Below are 18,189 nucleotides of genomic sequence, written 5' to 3'. Positions count from 1 at the left end.
TGTTTTTTACGTGAAATTTGCCGACGGTAAAAAAAAAAAAAAAAAAAAAAAAAGACCACGAAACTGCAACCCACAATGCAGCGCGGGGACTATATAAGCAAAGATGGCGGCATTTTGGTCACCGCTGATGTTGTGAACTTATGCACTTTGTTGTTTGGTGCTAGTTACAGGCTGTGTTTAGCGCAGATACGGCAATTCTTTGTATCCGTGCCCTGGGTGTTGACTGTGGTTTAGGGTTTACGTAGTGCTGCTGCTGCTCTCTGTCTGCTTTTGGTGTTTCGGGCCATTTCCTGTCTCGTTTCTCGGCTAAGTGTCAGTGACAACGACTCGGAAGTATTTCCCCAATTCGACCATGAAGGAGGCTCTGTCCCTGGTTCAGAGGTTGAGCGCACACCCGGACTCCCGCTGCTGGTTCGTCAGCTGGAGCCCCAACGGGACGCTTCTGGCCTCATGTGGGGGCGACAAGACCATCCGGATATGGGGGAAAGAAGGTGAGCTCTCCGTGAACTGAACCACAGACACCCCCAGCCTCAGTCGCATAAGCATTATAGTACAGTAGTTGACATCCTTCACCCCTCTACCTGGCTCTCATTTTTCAGGTGACTCCTGGATATGTAAGAACGTGTTGCAGGATGGACACCAGCGCACTGTGAGGAAAGTGGCTTGGTCTCCATGTGGGAATTATCTGGCCTCTGCCAGCTTTGATGCTACCACTTGCATCTGGAAAAAGAAGAACGATGACTTTGAGGTCAGATGACAGGTCTCCTGTTCAGTGTGTTAAATGGCATGCCTTAGAAATGCTGCATCTCTGCAGATTGTTACCCACGCTTTGTCTCCTAGAGTTTGACTGTGCTGGAAGGACATGAAAACGAGGTCAAGTGCGTGGCGTGGGCCCCTTCAGGGAATCTTCTAGCCACATGTAGCCGAGACAAGAGCGTCTGGGTTTGGGAAGGTTTGTGTTAAAGAGCGCCTAAATTGCACATACTGATCTGCACCATTGCCTGTTTCTAAACTTGACCATGTCTCTTCCTGCTCTGCAGTGGATGAAGAAGACGAGTATGAATGTGTTACAGTTGTGAACTCTCACACGCAAGATGTCAAGCACGTTGTCTGGCACCCGACCCAGGAGGTAGGTCTCATTCGGATCTGTCCACATGAATGTTTTTTTTTCCATCTCCTGTTGTAACACCACGTGACCCTGCACTCACCGTGTGATTGTACAGCTCCTGGCCTCAGCCAGCTATGACAACAACATTTGCCTTTACAAAGAAGAGGATGATGACTGGGAGTGCCGGGCCACCTTACAGGGACACACGTCCACAGTGTGGAGTTTGTGTTTTGATGCAGATGGTCAGAGGCTGGCTTCGTGCAGCGATGACCGCACTGTGAAGATCTGGAGAGAGTATCCAGCTGAAAGTGGACAGGGTGAGTCAGCATTAGTTTTATCATAAATCAATGTGGTAATAAAAATATCGACAGTAATGTGTATGTTTTTTCTGGTCTCCTGTTTAAGATTTGTCGTGGAAGTGTGTTTGCACTCTGTCTGGGTACCATGGACGAGCGGTGTATGATGTCTCCTGGTAAGACAAATTTGTAATAGACTCTTGTAGGAATGCTTCAGTCAATCATTAAAGGTGCAATCAGTCATTGTTTGAAGTCATTTAATGGAAAAAAAAATCCCCATTGTGCTGATAAATATACATTTATTAGTGTGTAATTACATCTTCCAACGAATTGATGCATTCTCATAAACTTCTAAACTAGATATATAGTATGCTAAAGGACGGGGCATTCATGTGGTGTGGAGGCAATTTGTGTTTTCACCTTCAGACTAAAGATATAAAGGATCATACATGTTTTATAACCTTTCACAAACGCGGGCTACCAGCAGACGGGTGCAATAAGACAAAAATTAGCACACATCTCACCTGACAATCAGCAGCATACCCAGATAAGAAAAAGACTTGGATGGATCCAACTTTTGCTATCTGTGTACAGTAGCTACAGATTAATGGCAGTTTTTGAGGCAAAAACTGTAGTTAGGATTATGCACTTGAATTGGTGGGTGTAAGAAAACAGAATTCAGCTGAATGTGTTCTTGAATTTACTGACCTTTAGTCTGGTCGTCACATTTAAGATCAACTTGCGATAGCAACGGGGTAATTGTTCCACAACTTGTAATTTCTCCATAACAATGCAGTATGGTTACATTTGAGGAATATATGTTGCTCTGTGTCCAGAAATTATGCGCAAACATAAAGTGGAGGTTAATTGATCACCAGAAATCCCAAAGATGTGGTCTCCATGTGCATTTGTCATTGTTAGACGTCACAGTGAACCCAAATCTTTCTGCAGGTGTCGGCTGACTGGCGCTTTAGCAACTGCCTCTGGTGATGACGCAGTGCGAGTTTTCAAGGAGGATGAGACGGCCAATCCCGAGGAGCCGGTATTCTCACTGGCTGCTCAGGTGGCCAGAGCTCACAACCAAGATGTTAACTGTGTGTCCTGGAACCCAAAGGAGGCGGGATTCCTGGCTTCGTGCAGCGATAACGGAGAAATCGCCATTTGGAAGTTCCAAGAAGAGGAATGAACATCCCTGGAGTGCATAGTTGTGTGTTAAATTGGGAACTTTCTGCGGCATTCACCACAGATCATTATTTTATAGCTCATCAGGATTCTGCTTGACATCAGCGCTCATCTGTGTCCATGCTGAGAATACTGCTTCATGTGCTTTGAGTAGCAGCGCCACTGAGAATTAATAGAAATAACATGTTTAACTATAAAATAAAGTGAAAAATGTTTCCTCTCCTTTTTATTGCAAAAGCATTTCAGACAGCACATCATAGTAAAACACTTCAACCAGTCCAAGGATTAAATTTCATAATAAAATGATTTCAATCCAAAATATAACCGGACAGTTGTTTTTAAACACCCTACCTGGTTTAAGGATGCACCATCCCCAGGATTTATGTGTTTCTTTAATCCACAATGGCCAATAAAATTTTTGTCAGATCCCAAAACTGACACAAAAGTACAAAGTGTTAAACTTCTTATACTGAAAACAGACTGGGGCTTGGGTAGCCATGTATCTGTACTACATGTGGACAAACAGATCCTGTACACTATATTCTTGGACTGGCATCATTTAGAGGACTTAACTAAGAAGCAACTGAAAACAAACATTTTCACAAGAGCAGAGATGGTAATGGCAGAGTCAAAGTAAAGAAATGTCAATCAGGTTGGATATCTACAGCAAAAAAAGAAAACTACTGATCCCAATCTATCAGAGAACCGCTGAAGAAAATAATCAAGTCTCTGATTAGTCCGAGTCGCTGTCTCCATCACTGTCAGCCTCCTTTACATCTATGCTGAACTTGTACTCCTGGTCACAGCCCATATATGCGTCACTCATGAAGTACAAGGTGTAGTTGTGGATGCCCATCGCTGGGGCAACAAAGTCCAGCTTGACCTGCGGTGGAGGGACATAAACTAAGTGAGGCCTCTGGTGGTTAAAACATAATTTCTGGCTATTACAAGATGACTCACTGACCTTTGCTTTCTGCTGAAGAGTCAGCCTCTTGATAGAGATCAGGCTGTTAGACTTGGGGTCTCCGATCACCACCCACCAGCCCTCCTCACGTTTCTATAACAATGACAAGTATTTCCACAAGAGTTGGTCATTAAGGTGAAAATTAAAGAAATATATACGTCATGAAGATGTTTGAAAAGTACTAACCTGGGGAAAGAGCGGTGCAATGACTGGACCCGTTACCTCCTCCTCTCTCTCCAGCTGAACCTGAACCAGAACTGGACTGCCACTGTGAATAAATATGGAAAGAGATCAATTTCCCACCCATCTGTGCAATTTTGTAATGTAATTTTTCATTTCCAGGAAACGCAGCGAAAAGTGCTGCTGCCAGACTGTACACGTACCTCTTGACACTGTCCTTCTCTGCCACTTCGTACGACAGCTCGATGTTGGGGTAGCGGTTACAGAAGCGAGCCACGTCGGCCATCTGGGCATCCGAGAGCTGCAGCAACGCGCTTCTGTCTTCATCCTCCATTTCCATTATGTCAAAGATGCTCTCCACTCCCTTATGAGCAAAGGAAACGGAAGCACGTTCAATCAGCATGAGATTCATCTACACTAAAGTGAGAGTCAGACTTTCCTAGGATCATTTTACCTTTTCTGTGCAGCGCTTGATGTGCTCTGAGGTGAAGAATGGCAGCTGTTTGAGGTACGAGTCCTTGGACCACATGGCCTGAGTGACCATCTGAGCCAGCTCCATAGCAGCCAGTGCAGGACTCAGCCAACCGTTGCTGGACAGCACATCAACGCACGCCTGAATCAGTCGGACAGCCTACAAAAAAGACAACACACACACACATATTCTTTAAGTGTACAAATATACCTTCCAATATAAAGCATCTTGAGGCGACTGCTGTTGTGATTTGGCGTTTATGTAAGTAAAATTGAAATGAATTAAAACTGAATTTCACTCACGGCACTCACTTTGGGAATCACTGATTTACAGTGATCTCATGATCTAACCCACTCCCTATGGGATCATTCTAAAGTCTTTTTGGGCCTTTGTCATATATTTCAGTCAAATCCAAAATTAACAAATTTACCTGTCTAATTTTTAAATGCTTTCTAAAATCTATTACAGCAATGTTTTGGTGTAAGCCCTTGAAATGTGAATCTGAACAGGGTACAAGCCGTCTTTTGTTCATGTGATAAGAAGGCTCATCCTACAGTAAGAGGACTCCTCACCTCCATCACATGTACAGTGGATTTAGGACATCATGTATGTTTTACAACTGTTTTACTAAAACATCAGCCTAACTGTTTTTTGAAACCTGGCAGCAATTTCTTTCCTATGTATCAAATATGGAAGCTTGCTCATTTCCTTGTTTGTTTGTTGTCTTTTTGGATGTGTGTAACTGGTCTGGCGATTTTGTTCATTCTTTTTAAGACACATTTTGTTTATATGTGTGCTTTTTGTGCAAGTAATAGCTTGTTCAAAAACATATAGATGGATAAAAATCCAGAAACATAACTGTTAGGCTTTACAGAGAAAAAACTGGACCTTGCTGAGGATCTCCTCGGTGTCTGACTGGAGCTCAGCGCTCAGCTGCATCCTGGAGAGATGGGCTTGCAGCAGCAGGTTAGTCTTCACGTGGGGGTCATTGAACTTCGGGTTGTTCAGCTTGTGGGGCACTTTCTGTGCAAGCTGAAATGCAAAGAGCACATAAAAGTGTGTTATTTCATCTTGGTGTCTTTTTGCAGATGTGTTAATGCTGCTCTCTTTGAGTCTCGTCACTTTCTTTACCTGTCGGAGAAGTGCATCCTCGTGGTGTCTGATGGGAATGTTCTTATACTCGGCAGCATTGGAGATGATCTCAATTAAGCCGCGGATCTTTGTCTTGGCGTTCAGTGACATGCTGAAGAGCTCTGTACGACACAAGAGCAAAGCACCACAGTTAGGCTTGAGTTGAACACATACGTGAAGGAATGATGACACAAATACAAAAAATCCAGGAAGTGCAAGCACAAACCGATGGTGGTGTAGTTGATGTAATAGTAGGCAGCAATCATGCCCAAATTGAGTGGTGCTACATCCAGCTCATCCTCGATGCTGATGCACTTGGACTGCTCCAGGTCGTGTAATGTGTTCTCCACCAGCTCAGACAGGTGGTCAGACAGGTGGCGATGTGACATGCCTGTCAGGAGGACAGAAGCCACAGCTCAACATGGTCCCAACATCCGAAGTATAAGTCGGTTATTCCCTTTGAAGGACGGGACTCACCTTGCAGGTTGTAGTAGTTGGGGTTCTGGGTCATACGGCGGTAAAGGAATGTCCATGTCAGGTAGTCGACAGCATCCTGCTTGTTCTCTATTGTCTTGGTGACGATCTCAGCATTGAAATGGTCGTGGAGACAATGATCCAAGTGAGACTCCACCGGCAGCGGCTCGTACAGGAACTTCTTGAAGAAATCCTATCAAGAAAAAACAAAGTGGTTTGTTCTGTTGTACAGTCATTGTTTCAAAGCCAGAAGTGACTGAGGTCTGTCTACCTTCTTAGAGCCTTGACACATGATTACACAGCGCCCCTCATCATCCAGCATTGGCCTGTTTGCCTTGCCCACCATCTGGAGGACATCATATATGGGATAATCCACATATCTGATAGAAGAAAGCAAAAAGTCAATATCACCAGCAGAGTACATACTAACCTTCATTAAATATGTTTCATATAACAAAAAAAAAGCCAGTATAAACAGAAGATGCCTTACGCGTGAATTTTGCCATTGTAGTACTGGGTGTCCATGACGATGACAAGGTGTGCTGAGATGTTGATGCCCCAGCACAGTGAACGAGAGGACACGACGACCTGAACAGCACCTGTCAAAGCAGAAGAAGAGAAGGAAAAAATGAATAAAAAATTAGTCTCAATTTTGTTTTTTCCCCTTTTCTAAAAACCACCTACCTGTCCAGCACAAAGTGCAGCAGAAGTGAGTCATACCTGAGTTGAAGAGCTGCTCCACTATTCTGCGTTCAGTTGCAGAGAGGCCCTCGTGCAAGTATCCCACGCCGTTGGCCAGAGTCTCTTTCAGAGTAGAATCATTTATTTTCTCCAGGAATGGAGCCAGGTCTTTCTCAGCACAATGCAGGAACCTGCAGAGACAGACATTTACTCTTTGACCACAGTGTGAAGATGTGATGCTGGCATCATTTCCATGAATTTGTCTAAGGTGAAAATCTCGACGTGCTGACTGACCTCTGAGGAACCACATCAGCAGCACAGAAAGTGAGAATGTCAATCGCTGTGAGGCGAGTCTGCCTGCGGGATGGGACGAAAACCACGGCTGGCTTCGAGGGAGAGTGCTTCATGATGGCGTGATAGACCGGCTTCGCCATGGACAGCAGGCGAGTCTGAGTATGACTCACATTGAAACCCTAGAAAAACAGTAAAAGATTGACAGCCAATCAGAAACCTGACAGGTACTTTCTTGGCTGTGAGCACTGATCAATTTAAGAAATACATTTCTCTTTTTGTTGACTAACATGCTGTTTACAGACCTGGATGTGCAGCTCCAGAGGCACGGGTCTGACATTGGGATGGAAGTTGAATGTGGCTGTGGTGCTGCAGCCCAGCCAGTGGGCCACATCTTTGGCGTTGGACAAAGATGAGCTGAGGGCCACGATACGGATGGGACGCTCAATCTGGGAAGAGATGTATCTCATCCTGGAGCAGATGACCTCCAACACAGGCTGATGACAAGAAACAAAATCCATTAACACAACACACACACACACACACACACACACACACACACACACACACACACACACACACACACACACACACACACACACACACACACACACACACACACACACGCAGCAGCAAGTAGTATTCTGTTCTTACTCCATTTTCGCCTCCGATAAGGTGCGTCTCATCCACAATGAAAAGGCTGACGTTCTGGACGTTCTTCCTCTGCTTCCAACGACGAGACAGGATGTCCCATTTATCAGGGGTACTGATAATAATGTCACCTTTTCCCAGGAGCTTCAGATCAGTACTAGTCTCTCCTGTCAGCAACACAACTTTCTTGTCCAGGATGTCCTGGAACTTCTGGTGCCAGTCAATAAACACCTGAGACAAGGATAACCACACTCATGTCAGTTTTAGATCTAACAGAATCAAGCTGGAAGAAAAACAGTTTGCCAGTTTTCATAGGTGCGCTCCAAAATCTAATTTAATTCAGACCTGTTCAGCCAGTGCTTCCATTGGGGTGATGTAGACACAGCGACCTTCTGCATTGTGCAGCAGCATTCTCAGAATGGCAAACTCTGCACAGATGGTCTTTCCACTGCCGGTGGGAGCTCCCACAAACACGTTATCATCACTGTTGTACACAGCATTGAAGACTGCGGGAGTAAAAGTAAAAAAAAATGAGTGAAGAAAATTTTGTGAAAACAGACCACTGTTCCTAACGGGGAAGCAACTTTTAAATGACGATGAAATTGGATTAAGGAGAACAGCATGTAGTCTCTACCTTGTGTCTGAATGGGGTTGAAGAAGGGGAACTTGTTCTGGTAGAGCGCCTCAAAGGCAGAGTTCCTGAGGGCAGTGACAGGAAGAGGCTGCAGGTCCAGCAGCTCAGTGGGTGGGGGGTACTTCTCTGGTAGGATAAGGTGACGGAAAGATACTGGGAGTTGAGTCTCGCAGGCTTGGGGAAAAACAAAAGAAACAAACATGAATTAAAATGCTGACATGATTGTGATGTGAAGCTATGACACTTTTTAATCAAAGCACTTACACAGCCAGCGGTCTGAGACCACACGGATGAAGTACTGCGGTGGAAGAGGCTCGAACACCGGGACAAAGAAAGTCACAAGATGCTCGTCCTGGGCGTACTTGGCTTTGAGGAGGAAATACTCATGGTGGAGGATGACCTCACTGTCCACGTCCTCAACAAGGATCCAGAAAGCCTCAGACGACCCGTGAATCTAAACAGGAAAACGAAAGTAAGTCAGGAGTATAGAAAAAAGAGAGTTCAGTGTGTTCTCTGGGCTGATCATTTTTTTCAGGGATTAAGGGTGCAGTCAACATACTGGGACCAATACCCTGATTTTGCCCCCCCCTCGGAGTACAACAGTATTGGAAAAACTGTCTGATTAGCATCCCATTATAGATCTAAGTCCTGACCTTGTCATCCCACTGGAAGTCGGGTGTGACTGTAAGCTCCACTTTGAGTGTGGAGCGAGTGATGGGCTGCACATGAACGGCCAAGTCCAGCTTGGGGAACTGGTGGACATATTTGTGAATAGTCTTCCCCATCTTTGGCATTCGGATCAGTTCACCTAGAAACCAAACATCCAGGAGGTTTTTAATTACTCTCCAGGCTGAGGAAAAAATTCAGAAACCGTAACACAGAGGAAGGAAACTCACCAATCTCGTTGTGGTTCAGGTCGTAGAGTCGCTCAAATGGGAAGTTTTTCTTCTCAATCTTCTTGATCACTTCCTCTGGCAGCTTCTTGAACTGACGCAGAGGAGACATGGACTGCCACCTGCACAGAGGACAGAGTATCAGATGCCTGTAGCTTTGACCAAGCAAAGGCAGTGTTAATCTAGGAGTGAAGAAAGAGCTTACATTCTCTTATCGATCATCTTGCAGAGATTCAAGGTCTTGTCTGTGAGCTGAGCCCAGCCTCTGCTTAGCACAATCTCAAATATGGCCCGCATCAATCGCCCAGCACTCTGCAGGAAGAATATACAAGGAAATTTCTATGAATTATATCAAGCCTGGGACTTTTCCTTCAAGCTAAAATGAAATAAAAATTTTAAATAAGCATATAGGGAAACATGGAAAAGTAAATCAATAACGGAAGTACGCCGGTTCTGTACCTGTGTTACATACACCATATCAGCCATGAGAGCAAAGCCTTCGAGCTTCAGCTGAGAGATGTATGCCTGGAGCAGCACGTTGATCTGAAATGAGAACACAAAGCACACGAAATATTATTTACTGCAATTTGCAAACCACTCCAAATGTTAAGTAATGTTTCTCTTTATAAAAGCACAGTGTGCATTTTCTGGAAACCAAGCAGATCATATTTTGCGTTTCATAAACACCATCACTGGTTGTCTTTACCTTCGCACTGGGCTCCTCAATGCTTTCCTTCACAGGGATAGGAACTCTTTCCAGTAACTTTTGAAGCTCCAGTTTTTCTTCCTACAAGATAAAGCTGTATGTTGCTTTTCTTCATTTTAGATCTAATATTTAAACCATCGTTGCTGTGTGGGGGGTCAGCATACCTCTCTCACTGTGATGTTCCTGAACTCTGAGGACAGTGAGAACACTCGGAACAGTTCGATCTCGCTGAGCGTCGGTTTCAGCAGCTGGTTGTAGGTTTGGATTGAGTCGTGGGTGATGTAGAAGTGACTGGCAATGCGGCCCAGGTCTGTAACCTTTGGGTGAAGAGACAAAAAAGTGAAGCTTCTAATCAGTATATCTACAACCAAGAATAAAACGACCAACACTCAGCTGAGATGTGCATACCTGGAAGCTGCCGGTCCTCTTGTCATATTTGATGAGACTGTTCTTGTCCAGGATGTTGGCTGCTGTGTGCACCAAGTCCATCCTGCGCCTCTCCAGCAGGGGGTCTGTACTCCGGTCGTCGTGAGAAACACCATACAGGGTGGGGTTGCGAAGCATGCGCACATAGAGATACGTGTAGCCAAGCCAGTTCACAGCATCCTAATAACAAATTTGAGAAATTGAAACTTAAAGCAATGAGGAAAATTAGATCCTTCTGTCTTAAATAGCTACATGTAAATTTCAGGACACTCACCTTTACATTCTGCACATTTCCCAGTACTATCTCTGCATTGAGCATGTCAGCCAGCTTGCCCACCATCTGACTCTCAATGGGCAGCTGCTGGTTCAGCAGGGACAGATAATACTGCAGCTCTCCGTGAGACGTGATCAGGATTCCCTCTCCTTTGGTGTCATACTGAGGACGGCCAGCTCGACCAAGCATCTGGAATCAAACACATTTTCGATAAATAGAGTTAGTGAAGCTGCAAACTAAAGCAGCCGTTACTATGTTTGATAACAAGAAAGGATGGGCTGACCTGTAAAATGTCCAGGGCACCCAGTTCAGTCCATCTGCCTTTCTCTGGGCTGTACACTTGGGTCCCTTTGATGATGACAGTATGTGCAGGCAGATTGACACCCCAAGCCAAAGTAGCTGTAGACACCAGAACCTGGATATGTCGATCGGCAAACAAATCCTCCACCAGCGTACGGTCAACTCTGGTCATACCAGCGTGGTGGATTGCAAAGCCGTATGGGAGCAAATCCTTCAGCTCTAGGTTCTGCATAAGAAGGTTAAATTTAGCACTCAGTTCTGGTATTAAAAGCATTTACCACACAAGAGTTTTAAAAAAACGTTTCCAGTTAATGACATTTGCTCACCTTGCACTGCTCCGCCTCAGTTCTCAACACTTCAGTAGATGCAGAACCCTCTCGGAGGAAAAGACCCAGAGTGTCCTTCTCCAGGCACATGTCCCTTATGGCCCTGGCAGTTTTCCCTGTCTCCTTCCTGGAATGGACAAACACTAGAACCTGATGGGAGGAAAAAAGTAAGGCTTTCAGATTTGGTAACGCAGTGCTGTAGATTTTTTAGAGAAACAACACTGAAGTAAGAAGTTGCATTCAAAACCTGTGAGTTCCCTGTGTGTAAACACACAAGAGCACCTACACACTGGAAAGGTCTGTGTGGACACAGGGCTGAAAGGAGGCCCGGGTTTAGAGGGACCTCGACCCTCCACCTCTGGGAGCCAGAGAGGAGAGTTACAGAGAGTAGTAACCTGCAGGTTTATCTATGGAAATCTACTTCCTCTTGATATTTTGTTGGGCTTCACCTCTTTCCTTTATCTTGATATACTGATCACTTAACAGTGAGTGAACTGTCGCTTTTTAGGGCAGATGTAAAATGCATGGATATGGAAACATGAGTGTGGGATCAATTTATAACATAAGCCACATAGTAACAACAATGAAAGCAGCACAATGTCAAATGTCTTGTTTTTCACTGGAGGGCAAAAATGATAAAAAACAAAAACAGGAGTTGTGGTTTTCTTGCAGAAGAGGTTTATACGATAGAGGCGAAGTGCAGACTGTGACTGAGAAGACAGTGTTAGGAGTCCCCGGTTTCAAAAATCTAAGTTTGTGCTTATCCAGCAAAAATAAATAAATGAATAGGAAAAAAATAAAGAGGTGTCTAATTAAAATGAGGTCAGTAGCATTTACAAAGCTCAGTTGGCAGTAAAACATATTTTAGCAGACACATCTGAGATGACGCTTGGCTAATTCAGGTCACCGAATTATATCACTTTGGAAGAACAAGTCAAACAGGACTCACTTGGTTCTTTCCAGCATGCTCCATTATCTTTTCATAGACAATCTCATTCATGATCTGGAAACGCTTGATGGCCTTCTTCTCGGTGATACCAACATAAGTCTGCTCCAGGGGCACGGGACGGAAACTACAGAGAAAAGCGGTACAGTAATAAGCAATAAGGAAGAGAAAACAAACAGCTGTTCATAGAAATCATCATAAAAACTTTTTTTTTGCTTAAGCACCACACCTGTTGTCAAAGTAGAAGAGCCCTTTGGCAGGATCGACACGCAGGCAGGTAGCCACGTCTTCATAGTTTGGCAGTGTGGCGCTGAGGCCCAGCAGACGCACATCCTCCTGGGTCAGCTCCACGTTGCGGATGGTCCTCGCCACCAAAGATTCCAGCACAGGTCCACGGTCATCGTGCAGCAGATGGATTTCATCCTGAACACCCACATTAAATTGTTCATCATTAAAAGTCAAGTCAACTAGCACATTTGCTCTTTTTAGTGACAAAACTGTTCACTTACTATGATAATGAGGCGCACTAGCTGGGTGTAGGTACGTTCACCACCTTTACGAGTGATGATGTCCCATTTCTCTGGAGTGCAGACAATGATCTGAGTGGCATTAATCTCCTCTTTACAGAGCTGGTGGTCTCCCGTCAGCTCGGACACTATGATGCCATAACTTGCCAAACGCTGGGAAAAGGATGGAAAAGGTTTTCAGATTTGTGCTCCCTGATGATGGTCAAGTATGCAAAGAAAGCCGCACAGGACAGACAAGGCTCACCTTACTAAAACTTCCCACCATCTCCTGTACTAGAGAGCGCATGGGGGCTATGTAGATGATTTTGAAGTCGTCCACATTAATTGTTCCATCAATGTTGATGTGCTTTCCAATTTCTCTCAGCATTGCCATCAGGGCGACATTGGTCTTACCGGCTCCCTGTGTGCACAACACAAACTCATTAGACAAAATCCAGCTGGGGCAAAGTACTGACACACTTTTGGCTTTAACAAAGCGTGCTCACCGTTGGAGCACAGACTAGCAGGTTCTCATCTGTCTCCATGGTGGTCTTGAACAGCTTGCTCTGAATGCGATTCAGGGTTTTAAAGCCTTCAAATCCAGCCTGGGCATACTTGGGCAACTTCTCAATGGGAACAAGTACCTGATGACACAAAAACAGTGCTGACTGTAGGATCCTAACACAGTTATATGCTACTTATTACTATTATTTTTCCTCAGCTGCTGTTCAGTTGGACAATTAAAATGCTCCCATGAAGAAACATAACTGACAAACCTCATCTTCAGCAAAGGGTTTAGGTTTGAGGGCAGGTACGTGGACTTCTTCATAGCCCTTGCGCTGTTTACGAAAAGAGCCATCTGGCAGCTGGCAACGCTTGTTGGCCATGAAATGGCTCCCCTGACTGAAAGTCAGGTCGTCAAGGTCTAGCAGCTGTCGAGGGGCCACTGACTGTAGGACAGAAAGGACAATTTTCCTATGCCGTTTAGAAATGTCTAAAAGAAAACTGACAACAAGTAATGTTCCTGACAGGATGATTTGTACTTAATATACTGAAAGTGTTATATACCTCTCCATGGTCTATGTCCATTGCTTCCAAGTCATCAACACGGGACTTCCTCACTCTCTCTCTGCGAGACCGCTCTTCCTAAAGGACACAAAAATAAATAATGTGACAAACTGAGACTCACAAAGAGTTCACATAATCTCACAATCAAGCCTCCTTACTCGAATAATATCCTCCTTCTCCGTCTCTTGCAGCTGGTAGAGAATCTTTGACAGCTCCTGATCAGACTCCATCTTTCCTATGATGCGCTCCTTTTCTGCCTCACTCTGAGCACTTGCCAGCATGGTACAGTACTGGACTGTGTGTCAAGGGGGAAGAGAAAGAAATCAGTACATTTTCAAAGACATTAGCTCTGTAACAGTTTCACTCAACAAAGCAGACTTACTCATGCGACGATGCTGACGCAGGATTTTAATGAAATCAAAGGTGTTGAAGCCGAGCAGCAACACCAGCTGGTTTTCACATTCTCTGTCATCACTGGCGGTCTGTAAAATAAGAGACGAAAGAATGATGTTGACAAATACAAACTTACCTGCTCTAAACAAACAAAAGCACAGGGAACGTCACAAACCTACCTTGAGGATTTCTAAGACCTCATCTGCCTTTTTTTGTGAGACAATGGCGTCATCGTAGAACCGGCTGAGCTGACGCTGGAGCCAAAAGGCGTCGATGTCTCGAGGATGTAAATCTTTCTTCTTCACTGTCATCACGTCACCCGCACCACCGAGCTAAGTGAAAGGTAATTTATTAGTTACTGTGCAGCATAGTTGCAATATCTCACAAAGACTAAATACAAACATGGGCTTAATACAGTAATGCCATTAATGGAAACTTACATTAGCTGAGAGAGTGGAATCCACAGCTGCCTCCACTCCTTCACTGTCTTCATCTGAGTGTTCATCTCGTACCTCGCCATACTGGTCTTCATCAACTTCCTGTATGTTAAGACAGGAAAAGTCAGTGACACAAACTCATCAATGTGCTCAGCTGTAAATCTTAAGAGCCGCAAGCCTCACCTCCTCATCAGATTCAAACTGAACATTGACACCATATGTCTCGTCAATGTTGTCATCTGTGGATAGAAAATACCGCACATAATGAATATTTTTAGGGAAAACTGATGGATCTTGTACAGTTTTCATTTCACAGTTACTTTGAACGTGCTTACCCATATTCTGCAAGTCTTTGTCCCCCCCGTAGTCTGTGATCTTTTTGCCCAGATTGACTAAGACGTGGTAGCGCGTGTCATCAGCAGGTCCGAGAAGCTGCTCTACTTCCCGTCGCCTCTCTTTGTCCCTCATTTTGTCATTCTTGAGCACAGCCAGAACTTCATCAGCTGCTCCACAGAGAATATCACGCGGCTGTAAAAATGTAATGAGATAGTGAGTAAAACACGCAAGATGTAACAGAAACAGAATATTTCAAGAAAGCAGTTGTGGCGTTCGCTGACCTGATCTCCCAAAGCAGCATGGATGAAGCTCAGTAACACTTCATATGTTTCTCTGGTCTCTTTGGTTTTTGGTTTGTACACAATGCCCACCATCTCATCAATGCCTTCAGATAGAAGGGTAAAGCCCTTCATTTTGTTAATGTCGTGTCTGTCTTCATCTCTTTTTCTTCTCCTGGATAAAAATAATAATAATTTTAAAAAAAGATTAACAAAAAAAAAAAAAGATCATATGTTAACAGCAGAGCCATGTTTGGCCATTTGAGTGGCAAACATCTTCCAAGGCATGTCACATATGTTCACTTTTTCTCTTTTTTCTTGAGAATGGCCTTGAAGACACATCAAACTTGACAGCTATTCTTCCCCATGCTTTTATTTTCAGTTTTTCAAAATTAAGTTGTCACGTGGAACTAATGAAGTGATTTTTAATACCGGATTGTTTTGTTTTGTTTTAAATCAACCAGTTTTGCCTTCAAACTATAGATTCAACAAGTTAAAGCCAATATTTCTCAGAGAGTTGGGGCCACACTGACATGACAGCATCGCACAGTAGCTGCAGATTGGACAACTATACATCATCCATAATGCAAATCTCCTGTTCCTCCACATCCCAGAGGTGCTCTATTGGACTGACATGTTTAAGAAACCAGTTTAAGACTATTTGAGCTTTGTGACATAGTGCGTTATCCTGCTATAAACAGCTGTCAGATTAAGGTACACTGCAATTATAATGGGATACTTAAACAAAAAGATTCCCTACACTATTAGACCATCAGCAGTCTTGCTTTCATGTTGTTTATCCCAAATAATACCATCCATATATGTTGCGCATTCAGAGATGCTTTTCTGCATACTCAGACATGTTCAAAGTCACCCCACCTTTCTTCTTCATTCTGATATGCAGGTTGACTATGCCTTATTGCTTAAATGCTGGCATGTAATTAGCTATTGCACATTTGCATTAATGACAATGGGAAAAGGAACTTCAAAGTGGCCGGTAGTGTATATAAATTATGTATTGCTTTAACTTCACATGAACAATATATGTAGCTGTATGCACTGACTTTTCTCGTCTCTCCTCCAGCCTCTGAGGTTTGGTCCTCTGGGCCTTGTCACCCATCTTGGTCCCCTCCAGCTTCCCGACCAAGGACAGCACCTCACCGGTGGGCTCATCTCTCCGGGTGCGGTCGATCAGAGAGCGATCGGCTTGAAGCACCAAGTTAGAGTTCTAAGAGTTCGGCATAAAAACAGTGTGATTATGAGACACATCAGTCTGCGCTGCAACAGGCTAAAGTAAGTGCTAGTTAGCACTACGGCTAGCTAAACAAGGAGAAATATCAATTAAAAACAGTACAATCCAAACACCTTTCCTGATAACTTTACAGAATATCGACCGCTGCCTGTGATTTTGTTTTTATTTTTTTGTCTCACTCTAAATACACTCACCGCTTTGTACTCGTACTGCAAGCTTCGAGCAGTAACATCCGCCATGGTGCTGGTTTTCCCTCAGGTTTTAGCGCACTTTGTGAAACGGCTAACTGACTGTTATTATCCACAGAGTCGACCTCACTCTGCCTGCTTAAAGAGACGCTGTGAACATGAGTGCACTGATTAAACTTGTAGCATTAGCCAGTTTTTGAAAAGTCCGAGTTTCATACAACAAAATGCGTTTCCCATACGTCACAATAGCACCGCTAACACGAGCGCACAACAAGCCGCGCTCTTCCTCTTCCGCTGTCAAAGGTCAGCGCAGGATCAGCGAGGCAAAGGAGCAGCGCCCCCTGCAGGCTAAGTTTATTTCGTTTCGATGTCCTATTGTTTGGTGTATTCATAGGTATATAAACTTATGTAAACTTGCCAAATCTCCTCTGCTAACAGCTTTCTTTCTTTCTTTCTTTCTTTCTTTCTTTCTTTCTTTCTTTCTTTCTTTCTTTCTTTCTTTAGCTTTTTTAGCTTTAGCATCTGGTACCCCAGAATCAGGTGTTGACAGTCAGACGCTGATTAGCACCACCTGTGAGCATGGACCCTGTTACAGCAGTCAGTTTCAGTTGGTGTCTGCTCCAAGCATGGCACATTTGACTGATCTGGATAGGGCCTGTGCCATAGGGCAACTTTAAGCTGGTGTCCTAGTTGTAGCATTATCTGGAGTGAGTTCTTGTACCATCTCCAAATTGAAGGCCAAGTTCCATATAATGGAGGATGTCAGAAACAGGCAAAGAAGTGGGCATCTGAAGAAGACGACGGCACAAGACAATTTTGTTGTAGCACTTAGGAACTGTTGGCGCTATTCTTTAGATTTGCCGTCATGGTTTGCAGGAGAATATGGCCGACAGCACTTTACTCAGAAAATCAGAAGACAGGCAATCTCTGGTCTCATAGTGCTGCCGGGAGGATCCCATGACTGCCCTTCACCATTAGGCCTGTTTGCGCTGATGTCAGCGACACGTGCAGGAATGTTCTGTTCAGCGATGAGTCCAGATTCTGCCAGTGCCACTTCATAGATTTAAAGTCACTGCTATGCTCATTTCTGCAGGATAGCGTAACAGACCTATCATCATAAAGGCAATCATCATAGAGATATTAAGATGAGATTCCGTAACCAGTATATCTCCACAGTCTGGGATCAAACTCCAAGATGACAACCCTTGCCATTATCAGAGATTGCCTCGAGAATTTGGGAGTGGAAAGGATGGAATGGCCTGCCTGCAGTCCTGAGATCAGCCCCATTGAACACTTGTGGGATCAGCTTTGGGTGCTCTCTTCATGCCAAAATGACCAACACAACCACAAATGCCTAACTTGCAACAAATGCTGGTTGAAGAATGAGACACCATCCCACAACAGAGTACATTGTTTGGCACTGGCGGAGATGATTTGGCAAGTTTTTCATGGGTGGAACCCACATGCTCAACTCTGATCCTCAACCCACAAATACATTTTCCTTGCAAATGTGACACCATTTAAGGAGAAATAAACAGGCCTTCTATTGATATAAGACTTATTGCTAAGACTCATTTTAACAACAAAGAGACAAACACACTTTTTGCGCTAACTTCATTATATTGTCTATCATGCTTACATCCTGTAAAACTGGAATCATTTCATAAGAGTCATGTAGTGTTAATACTACTAAAATAATGTCCTTCTCACTATCACTACTAAAACTACTAGTAATTATTATTATTATTACTGCTATTGTGTATCAGATACTGATTTACCATAGTAGACATCTGTAC

General features: G+C 44.0%; 2 protein-coding genes across 2 annotated transcripts; one reads left to right on the top strand and one right to left on the bottom strand.

Annotated features, from left to right (window-relative positions):
- The first annotated feature begins 78 nt into the window (after positions 1-78).
- On the top strand, positions 79-2,801 carry ciao1 (cytosolic iron-sulfur assembly component 1). The gene is made up of 7 exons (XM_080893013.1): positions 79-491; positions 600-748; positions 841-952; positions 1,041-1,129; positions 1,224-1,425; positions 1,514-1,580; positions 2,356-2,801. The coding sequence occupies exons 1-7, from the start codon at positions 353-355 to the stop codon at positions 2,588-2,590; spliced, it is 993 nt and encodes a 330-aa protein (XP_080749139.1). The 5' UTR covers positions 79-352; the 3' UTR covers positions 2,591-2,801.
- snrnp200 (small nuclear ribonucleoprotein 200 (U5)) lies at positions 2,786-16,676 on the bottom strand. Its single transcript, XM_080893012.1, has 44 exons — positions 16,400-16,676; positions 16,018-16,181; positions 14,957-15,128; positions 14,675-14,867; positions 14,523-14,578; positions 14,343-14,441; positions 14,082-14,234; positions 13,892-13,991; positions 13,668-13,804; positions 13,510-13,587; positions 13,218-13,391; positions 12,948-13,085; positions 12,707-12,862; positions 12,445-12,615; positions 12,165-12,358; positions 11,939-12,062; positions 10,990-11,139; positions 10,647-10,889; positions 10,364-10,552; positions 10,072-10,269; positions 9,828-9,980; positions 9,664-9,744; positions 9,417-9,500; positions 9,163-9,269; positions 8,961-9,079; positions 8,718-8,872; positions 8,329-8,518; positions 8,065-8,238; positions 7,776-7,936; positions 7,434-7,661; positions 7,085-7,276; positions 6,783-6,961; positions 6,528-6,679; positions 6,298-6,406; positions 6,079-6,187; positions 5,811-6,000; positions 5,560-5,724; positions 5,334-5,455; positions 5,091-5,234; positions 4,185-4,361; positions 3,934-4,094; positions 3,737-3,818; positions 3,551-3,643; positions 2,786-3,469 (listed from the first exon to the last, which is right to left on the bottom strand). The coding sequence occupies exons 1-44, from the start codon at positions 16,442-16,444 to the stop codon at positions 3,320-3,322; spliced, it is 6,411 nt and encodes a 2,136-aa protein (XP_080749138.1). The 5' UTR covers positions 16,445-16,676; the 3' UTR covers positions 2,786-3,319.
- Positions 16,677-18,189: the final 1,513 nt, after the last annotated feature.

This window comes from Rhamphochromis sp. 'chilingali' (assembly GCF_963969265.1).
Source record: "Rhamphochromis sp. 'chilingali' genome assembly, chromosome: 10".
NCBI lineage: Eukaryota > Metazoa > Chordata > Actinopteri > Cichliformes > Cichlidae > Rhamphochromis > Rhamphochromis sp. 'chilingali'.
The sequence above is the reverse complement of the archived record's forward strand: the minus strand, read 5'-3'. Positions and strand labels throughout refer to the sequence as shown.

Coding starts and splice junctions, on each gene's coding strand:
- ciao1 (XM_080893013.1), top strand. CDS start 353: ATGAAGGAGGCTCTGTCCCTGGTTCAGAGGTTGAGCGCACACCCGGAC. Junction 749..840: donor AGAAGAACGATGACTTTGAG/GTCAGATGACAG, acceptor TTTGTCTCCTAG/AGTTTGACTGTGCTGGAAGG. Junction 1,581..2,355: donor GCGGTGTATGATGTCTCCTG/GTAAGACAAATT, acceptor ATCTTTCTGCAG/GTGTCGGCTGACTGGCGCTT.
- snrnp200 (XM_080893012.1), bottom strand. CDS start 16,444: ATGGCGGATGTTACTGCTCGAAGCTTGCAGTACGAGTACAAAGCG. Junction 12,359..12,444: donor TAGTGCGCCTCATTATCATA/GTAAGTGAACAG, acceptor GTGGGTGTTCAG/GATGAAATCCATCTGCTGCA. Junction 5,725..5,810: donor CAACTACTACAACCTGCAAG/GTGAGTCCCGTC, acceptor TCCTCCTGACAG/GCATGTCACATCGCCACCTG.